This window comes from Triticum aestivum, chromosome 3B (assembly GCF_018294505.1).
Source record: "Triticum aestivum cultivar Chinese Spring chromosome 3B, IWGSC CS RefSeq v2.1, whole genome shotgun sequence".
Taxonomy (NCBI): domain Eukaryota; kingdom Viridiplantae; phylum Streptophyta; class Magnoliopsida; order Poales; family Poaceae; genus Triticum; species Triticum aestivum.
In genome coordinates, this window is record NC_057801.1 from 149,537,877 (window position 1) to 149,547,449 (window position 9,573).

Sequence of the window (9,573 nt, forward strand, 5' to 3'; positions counted from 1 at the left end):
GGCAGCAGGGCTGTGTTGATGTTGATCCCCATTACCCGGATAGGAAGGCGGCCTCCGAACATCCTTCGCATAGCTGAAGTTATACTCTCCTCAATCATTTCACAAGGTGTTGAGCGAGTTTTTGGGAGATCATCATCCACACGTTGATGTCCATGTACACTCGAGTTGGATCATGTCATGTTAACTCTTGGAAACAAGTGGACATAAGAAAAATATATGTGGAAAACACTCATCTCACCTTCTTGCTTACCCAAATTCTAATGATTCCTTGGCGGTTGTGCGGTGGTAGCAAAACAGGAGTGGACGGGCGAATGAAAGGAAGGAAGTTGACGGTTTCTAGGTGGATCTAGGTGGGGTAAAAAGAGAAGGGCTAGTGCTGAGATCCAATCGATGCGAACCAAATGAACAAGAAAAATTTGTAAATCCTTGCACCATGTTTGAGCTGCAACACTTGCCACTTCAACTTCTGAAATTTCTCACCAAACTGAATATGATTGCACACTTCCTCTTCTCTTTTTTTTGCTCTCTTTTTTCACTCTTTTTTCCTCTCTTTTTTTTGCTTTTTTTGCAATACAATAGATCCAACAACAAGACTCAAAGAAAAACAGCAGCAACTTTGGATAGAATTTGGTGCAAACACAAAGAGGAAAGCAAACAACCAGATCTCAGCAAACAAAGGCTTGGATTTTTTTGTGGCTTTTTGGCTTTGGACTCTAGGATGGGGAAAACCAAACTTAAAAGGATAGATCTAGCAACAAAGATATGATCCTACCGTGTAAACCTTGCTCTGAATACCAGATGATGCGACACCGTCTTCGTAGAAGAGGGTGTTCAAGGGGAGGTCCGATTTTCACGGCATAGGATCGATAAATGGATGGGGATAAACTAGCTGCAAGCAGCCAAAAAATGGAAAATAAGAGATTATGACCCGACGAGGAGGATGCTCACCGAAGCTTGCAATCCGAACATTCGCCGATCCACAACCCGCAATACTACCCCACACAACCACGCTCAAGTCGTGGAGCACGGGATAGGTGCAATCCGCAAGGGAAACCACGAACTCTAACCCACACAACACGATCTAGTCGTGGAGCACGAATTAGGAGCAATTTCTCAAGGAATCACGAGAATAAGGATAACAAGAGCTCTCCAATCTCATGAGGAGTCTATGTCTTTGGTCTTTGATAGAAACAGCAAAAGTCCTCAAAGAAGGGAAGAACTAGCCTATTTATAATCAGGACAACCCCCTAGATAGATGTCAAAGAGAACCAGCTTTGGTTTGACTAAATGGCTTCGAGACTTAGTGAGGTAGCTTCTGGAAAACTCTCGTTGGAGGTGGTTGGCAGTTCCCGACCAAACATTGTTCACTGGATTCGAACAATGTTTCCTTCAGCAGCAAACTCGAGTTCTGGGAACCTTTCGCAAGTTGGGATATCCAAACTCGTGCAAAACATTGTTTCGTCGGAATAGGAACAATGTTTCTTCATCAGACAACTCATTTCTTCATGGATTCCTAACTTTGTTTCTTCGCCATAAAACATTATTTTGTATGGACTGAAATGTGTTTGGCCTTCTTCGATATCACACCTGAGTTCAACTAACAACAAAGGAGATAAAAGCACAACCATGTTTTCAAGGTCAAATGATAGACTTAAGTTAGTGTTCACCTGATCATGTATTTGCATTGAGCGACTTTTTGTGATTGGACCATTGATGATTGGTGGTGTGGTGCCCATTTTTTGGGATGTCCTCATCAGAGGGGGGAACGTAAAACTGGTAAGGGAGCGTAGTTTCCAACTAGCTAGCCTCTTTTCAAAGACAACTGGCTAGCCTTAATCTACTGATGTGATGATTGCTGCATACAGCTTTTAGGATGACTGATGCATATAATTACGGAAATGCTAAAAAAACAACATCAGATTTTTAGGCATAGCAAATCAGCCGTTTTTCATGGCATTTAATGTTGGCGCGAGTATGTTAAATTTAGTTTGTAAGCACGGCAATTTTCTGACAAGAAATGAACCAACGCGGATTTGCCATACTTGCCAACTAAACTTGCCATTCTCGTCAAACATATGTTGCCATGAAAAAAGTTTGATTTGCCATGTCTAAAATATTCATTAGATATTTTGGTTGAGTTAAATACACCGCAGGTGCCTTAACTTGTTCAATGCGATCACTTTGATGCCTAAAATTGTAAAATACAAAAAACTAGTTCTATAACTTGTCTTATCATGCAAATATGGTGCCTTCATACGTATCTCGGTGTACGCCATATCCGCATGGCATGCCAGCTAGGCGTTGGCCCGCACGTCATTGGTAGCGGTCAACGAGAAGCTGGGTGACTTGTGCATGATATTTTTTTCAAGAAAACCCGGCATATTTTATTAACTACATAGAAAAGCCAAACATGGATCCCACATGTCAGTATCTATATCTATACCAATATAAAAAGACCCAAAGAGACAGATCCAATTAATCTCGGTCATCAAATCATATCAATCCAACGATCTAGATTGCTTCAATATCGAGCGCTCAACACATTTAGCGTGCAGTTAATCTATACCAATATAAAAAGACCCCAAAAGGCAGATCCAATTAATCTCGGCCATCAAATCATATCAATCCAACGATCTAGACTGCTTCAATGTCGAGCGCTCAACACATTTAGCGTGCAGTTAATTTCATGCGAAATATAGTGTTAATCACATAAAAACACGCAAATAATATCCTACTTAATATCTGCATACTTAATATCCGCATGCACTTAATATACTTCCAAATTAACGTGCATTGCATGTACACATTGACTAATGATTATAAACATAAGAAAAACAAAACAAACCATTCGACGGGTACCGAGCACAATACCTGCGGGTTAAATTGCCTGCACGTGAGCCAACTGGCTGAACGGTACTTTGGATAAAACTGTTCGCTGGAAACTTATATAGATTTTCTGCCTATTGCTCTACAATTTCGTTGTACGATATTTACTTTTTTTTGTACAAGTTACTGTTTAGTTTTTATGATATATAAATTTTCTCATATAATAATTCAATAATTATCAATATGCGATTATTGTCTATTTTAAAACTTTATTTTATTTTCCATTATTGTGTAGTTTGAAGGGGTAAACATTAACTTTCCAAAAATTTATGTGGATTTAAATAGTTCAGTGTATATTATGAAATATTGTTATTTTTTGTATCTTATTTCAAGACCACCAACACTTACAATCTTTGTGTATCTTCTTTGTATTTTTAGGATTCATAATTATCAAAAAATCGACAACATTATATTTTCAAAACCCTTTCAGTGTGTACTAAAATCATTGTGTAAAAGAACAAATTGTATAATTGTGCTAAAACATGTTAAACGTGTTTGTATAAATATAAGAATAATTTTACCAAATAATTTTTTAATACATGATGAACATTTTTTGAAATAGATGTTGTCCATTTTTTTGAATGCATGACTAACATTTTTTTAAAACCAGAGAGTTTTCTAAAACTATGTTGAACATTTTTTCAGATGAACTAACACTTTTTTTAAGTTTATGGCAGTTGTCATACTTTCTTACATTTCTTTTTTGTAACAGGAAAGGATAAACATGAAAATAATAAAAAATAACTTGTATTTTTTAATAAGCACGCCATATATTTAATCAAATAATAAGAGAAATACTTTCCGCTAAAGAAAAGAGAGAAACGCTTGAAGAGGTAATTTTCATAGAGAGCCTCACCTGGTGGTTAGTTTGAGCGGGCTGTAGAACCCGCGTCCGAGATGTCCCAGGTTGGAAACTACTGCCTGCGACTTTGTTGTTTTTTTTGTTTGGCTTTCCTACCTAATTAATAAATCCCCTAAAACCTAATTAATAAATGTATATATGCGGGAGTATTTTTTTTAATAATCTCACGCGCAAGTCACCCAGCACATCACCGGCTGCCAGGCACTTACTCCCTCCGTCCGCGAATAAGTGTACTTCTAGCTTTTGTCCTAAGTCAAAGTTTTAAAATTTTAACCAACTATATACAAAAGAGTAGAAACATATATGACATCAAATTGATATATTATGAAAGTACATTTCAAAACGGATCTAGTGATACTAATTTAGTGCTATAAATGCTGCTACTTTTTCCTATAAAGTTGATCAAAGTTTTAAAGCTTTGACTTAAGACAAAAGCTAGAAGTACACTTATTCGCGGACGGAGGGAGTACGCATAAACCAATGCCTCGCTGGCACCCACGTGGGCAAGGTGCACACCCTGATATGTAAAGCATCTCTAGCAGAACCTATGTAAGTGGTCAAATCAGCATAATTTATGCGTTTTACAGTTTTGGTCGAAAAAAATGTCCAGACAGAAACCGTAAAAGTGATTCAATCCATAAATTTTTTAAGAGCCACCGAAATGCACACCCGAAACTCTTATATTTGGAGATTGGAAGGCCGAACCTAAGGGGCCCCGTATACCGGTCAAACCACGTCGGAGCAAACACTCCGCCACGGAGTTTGCCGGAATTCGCCCTAAACTCGCCGGAATTCATCACCGTACACCGGAAAAGGCTGCTAGACGCCGCAATCGATCGCCACCGGTTCGAATTGGACAAGGTCGACATCACTGTGGCCTCCCATGGCCTCAGCCTGGCCGCCGGAATCCTCCCAACGCGGCAGGCAAAGGGGCACGGCTCGGCCGGCGCGGCTGGTAATAGAGCAAGGCGCAGACGGCGGAGGCGACGGGGCGTGGCCGGTGAGGCTGGGCGCGGTCGGCGTGGTGACGGGGCGCGACCGGCGGGCGATGGGGCGCGGCCGACGGGCGACGGGGCACGGCTAGCAGGGTTGGGCGTGGCCGGCGCGGCCGGCTGGGAGAAGGGACGGGAGCGGCCGGACTTGAGGAAGGAGTTCTTTATCCCAGTTTTACAGTATTTGTTCGGCCGTAGCTAAAATGAACCCTTAAAGTGCATTTTTTTCAACCCGTATCCTAGTTTTACAGTTTGCGATTTTAAGGAGTCTGCTAGAGATGCTCATCGTGTTTGCATGTTAGAACAAGTTATAACAAGAATTTCATGTACTTTACAACTTTAGGCATCAAAATGATCGTGACAAATTAAGGCACCTACAGTGTATCTATGCAACTATATATCCGTGTGGAGCGAAAAGGAAAAAGCTACTCCTAGGTATTATCAACTCTCGGAGGCTTAGATGCTCTCCAATCCTTGAAAGCGCTTGTGTGGATTTTGTAATCATTTTTCAACTGGCCACACATGACAGACACCGCTGCTTGCCTGCCTATATAGACACAGGGAGCTGGTGCTGGAAGGCAGAGGCAAGCTAGCTTCTTCCATGGCTACCGTTAGAGATGAATCGGACTACGACAGTAGCCGTCCGTCGTCGCTCACGGCGCTGGGCTCCCGCCGGAGCTGGATCAGCGACATTGGCAGCTCCAGCTCGGTCTCTGGCGGCGGCGAGACCCCCTGCCGCCACAGCAAGCCCCACAAAGCCAACCATGCCGAGTGGGAGGCCATCGCGCACGTCCGCGCAGCCGCCACCGGCGGCAGCGTCGGGCTGGACCACTTCCGCCTCGTGCGGCGCCTCGGCAGCGGCGACCTCGGAAACGTCTACTTGTGCGAGCTCCGCGAGCCGCCGCACCGGCCGTCGTCGTCCGGGCGCCTCTACTACGCCATGAAGGTGGTGGACAAGGACGCGCTGGCGTTCCGCAAGAAGCTCCGGCGCGCGGAGGTGGAGCGGGAGATCCTCCGCTCCCTGGACCACCCCTTCCTGCCCACGCTGTACGCCGACTTCGAGGCGTCGCACTACGCCTGCCTCGTCATGGAGTTCTGCCCCGGCGGCGACCTCCACGTCGCCCGGCAACGCCAGCCTGGCCGCCGGTTCAGCGTCGCATCCGCGAGGTACCATTCAACTTCCATGCATGCATTGTGCTTGTGCTTGTGCAAGCACCACCATTTTCCTGATTTTGCCACACATTCACATTGATCCGAATATCCCATGGCCTGAAGATTACGCGTGAGATGAAAAGCTGAGATTCTCTCTGTTCCAGGGTCAAGCTTTGTCTCCGTGTCACTCCTTTTTTTAAAGCATGGCACCACTTTGAGCTAGTGTAGTGTAGTAATCTTCTTTCCATGTGCAATGTGCATATGCATTTGCATTGGTGCTTTATTTCATAGACACTTTTTGTCTCGCCGTGCATGCTTATCTAAGCCGATCTTTTGAGAACCCACTTGGGCTAATGATTTGAGCTGCGCATGAATGCATGGCGACATGCATATTATCTACTGTATCTTTGTGTGGCGCTGGCTGAACTGATAGAGATCGATCGCCCAACAATGAACGGCAGATTCTACGCGGCGGAGACGGTGCTGGCGCTGGAGTACCTGCACATGATGGGGGTTGTGTACCGGGACCTCAAGCCGGAGAACGTCCTGGTGCGCGCCGACGGCCACATCATGCTCTCCGACTTCGACCTCTCCCTCAAGTGCGACGACGTCATCCCCAAGCTCCTCCGCCAACCGAGAGGGGACGGCGCCGGCGCCAACCCGAGCTCCACCTATGGTCACTCGTCGTCGTGCGTGCCGCCGATCCAGCCGGTGCTGTCATGCCTGTTGAATGGTGTAACACGCAAGCGCCAGGTGCCGATGCCCGGTGCGGCGGCCGTGGACGCCGACGCCGCCGAGCATTCCGAGCCCGAACAGACGTCTGAGTCTGACCCTGCAGAGGTGGTGGTGGAGCCTGTGGCGGCCCGGTCCAGGTCCTTCGTGGGCACGCACGAGTACCTGGCGCCGGAGGTGATCTCCGGACAGGGCCACGGCAGCGCCGTGGACTGGTGGACGCTGGGGGTGTTCATGTACGAGATGGTGTACGGCCAGACGCCGTTCAAGGGGGCGACCAACGAGGAGACCCTCGCGAACATCGTCAGCAAGCGGCCAGTGGCCTTCCCGCGGATCCCGGCGTCGGCGAGCTGCGGGGAGCGAGAGGAGCTGCTCCGGGCGCAGGACCTCATGGCCCGACTCCTGGCGAAATGCCCCGGGAAGCGGCTAGGGAGCTGCACGGGGTCGGGCGAGGTAAAGCGGCACGGGTTCTTCCAGGGCGTGAACTGGGCGCTCGTCAGGTCCGTCCGGCCGCCGGAGGTGCCCGTGCCGGCAGCAAGGAGCAAGGCGAAGACGATGAGCAGGAAGGAGCGGCAGGAGCCGTACAAGCAGCAACATGAGGACCATTTTGACTACTTTTGAGTTGACACCTTGTAGTCTAGACTAGACGGGCAGATGGGGTTAATTAAGCAGTGTTCATAAATTAAAGTTGGTAGTGATTTCACAACGAAATATTACAGTTTGCATACGCCAAACCAGAACCTGACCGGAGATGGAGACGCCGTGGCTCGTTGCAGTGTGATCGTGGGGGACAGGAACAAGGTTGCCGGTGCGGGGTACGAGACGGGGATTGGTCGACGGCGTTGGACTGGACGAGAACAGAGGTAACAAGAGAATTCCTTATTTGACGCTACCTTAAAAATGTGGTTCCCTATTTGGTTCTAAAGAAATTTTTCTTACCTATTTGACACGTAGTCTAAATTTCTTTCCTAATATGACATTCTAGTGCATTTTGTTCACTAACGGTATTAAAGACAGACGTGAAAAGACCTTTTTACCCCTGGTGCATAAGATGACCAAAAATCTGTACATGACAATATCTACAGTTATGTTACATATTTGATCATAACCTCCCCTGTAATTTGATCTCATATCTTACACAATTCATATATATAGAGTGTTGTACCTCCTCGTACAGCTAGGCAACTATTTCTCTTCTATTTTTTATTGGGTCAATCGAACGTGAGGATGCATTCTATGCCCATATGCCCACAGGCAAATAATCCACATTCAGAATGGGGATTTTTCTTCTGTTCACGGTTACTATGAATTTAATTCCAAATTCTGGTTAACCTTAATGAGTAGAAACTGTATAACATTGACCAGTAATAGTATTTTGGCTACATGCGTATTTATCTGGAGTACTGCAAGCTTATACTTATTCAGCACAATAATGATTTCTCTGTTTTGCTTCAGATCATTCCACGGTGAAAGTGTCTTCAACTCTGGAAAACTGTTCACTTTGTTGATCACATGGATTGATCAAGAGGGTACCACAATATGGTCAATGGAAGCAACAGTTAACGTATGGATCATATGGACGATCAAAGAGAAAATCAGTTCTCTCTGTAAAAAAGGAGAATTACTCAAGAGTTTTGTAGTAGTATATTTTCCTCTGTTACCATGTGTAGTCAAACTGAATGTACTACCATCTTTAATGAAGGATATGTAATGCCTGTGTGTTGACCTGAGATTTCACTAAGACTTTTTTCTCTGTATCCATGTTTATTTTGGATGGACTGATAGTCGCCCATTAGGAAGTATAAGCCTTTCGGTTCAATTTACCACTTCTGTTGTCATATAAACTCTTTCTGAAGTGGTATATACCCATTAAAAATACAATGCAGTATATACTTCTTAAAGAGTGCAGTATAAACCCATTAAAAATACCATGCAGTATATACTCCTTGAAAAATGGTGCAACATATACCCCTTCTAAATACTGCATTGTTTTTTTTTTGCAGTTTATACCCTTAAAAATCGTCCAATATATACTTCTTGAAATATCGTAATGGCTAATTTTTCGGGAATTTTATATTACACAAACGGAATACTGCATCGTTTGCATATCTTTCAAGATTATAGTATACATCCTGAATACTATACGGGTATATATATATGTACTACCAGTTCTCTTGGAGACATGACGTATATATGCTGTATCAACCATATGTACGCTGCCTAACTTCCTCCTCGTATAAACTATACTACTTTTGGTCTCAAACATGAAGTATATACTTTCCAATGAATAATCCTTGTATTTTCTAATGCTTGAAAAGTAAGGACTACATGCACGGTTCCTTGATTCTAGTAGCAAGTAGTTGGATGCTTACCGTCTCACAAAAGATAAATTAGTGGCATGCACAACAATTTAAATGCCCTCCTTCGCTTGGTTTGCTACTACCGGGTGCAAGCCCACCAAGGGGTGGGAGTATGTTCTCTTGTGAGATATGGGATCAAATTACAGGGAGGTTATGACCAAATATGTAACATAACTGTAGATATTGTCATGTATAGATTTTTGGTCACCTTATGCACCAGGGGTAAAAAGGTCTTTTTATGTCTGTCTTTAACATCGTTAGTGAACAAAATGTACTAGAGTGTCGTATTGGGAAAGAAATTTAGATTACATGTTAAATAGGGAAGAAAATTTTTCTCAGGCCAGATAAGGAACCATATTTTAAGGTAGGAACTCTCTCGAACCGTCGCATTGCTCTCCTCGGTGCAGTGCAAAGTTCAGTGCTAGTCGCCGTAGAGATTGCAACCGTGCAAGCAGGGTGAGCAAGCCAAGGGAAGTGAAGGATCAGAGAGAGAAGGCAGCAGCCAATGCGGGGACCCTGCCTGCCTGCGGGGTGGTGGTGCCGGCTCTCATGGCGTCCTCGCGCACGCGCGTTTTGTCCCGGTTACCCG

At 44.7% G+C, this 9,573-nt stretch overlaps 1 protein-coding gene across 1 annotated transcript; it reads left to right on the top strand.

The window, feature by feature from the left end:
• Positions 1 to 5,260: 5,260 nt before the first annotated feature.
• On the top strand, positions 5,261 to 8,349 carry LOC123069092 (protein kinase PINOID 2). The gene is made up of 3 exons (XM_044491841.1): positions 5,261 to 5,907; positions 6,354 to 7,487; positions 8,080 to 8,349. The coding sequence occupies exons 1-2, from the start codon at positions 5,342 to 5,344 to the stop codon at positions 7,243 to 7,245; spliced, it is 1,458 nt and encodes a 485-aa protein (XP_044347776.1). The 5' UTR covers positions 5,261 to 5,341; the 3' UTR covers positions 7,246 to 7,487; positions 8,080 to 8,349.
• The last annotated feature ends 1,224 nt before the right edge of the window (positions 8,350 to 9,573 follow it).

What these genes read in the sequence shown, in the direction of transcription:
- LOC123069092 (XM_044491841.1), top strand. Translation starts at nt 5,342, where the DNA reads ATGGCTACCGTTAGAGATGAATCGGACTACGACAGTAGCCGTCCGTCG. An exon ending in TTCAGCGTCGCATCCGCGAG is followed by an intron (nt 5,908 to 6,353) that starts GTACCATTCAAC and finishes AATGAACGGCAG; the next exon opens with ATTCTACGCGGCGGAGACGG.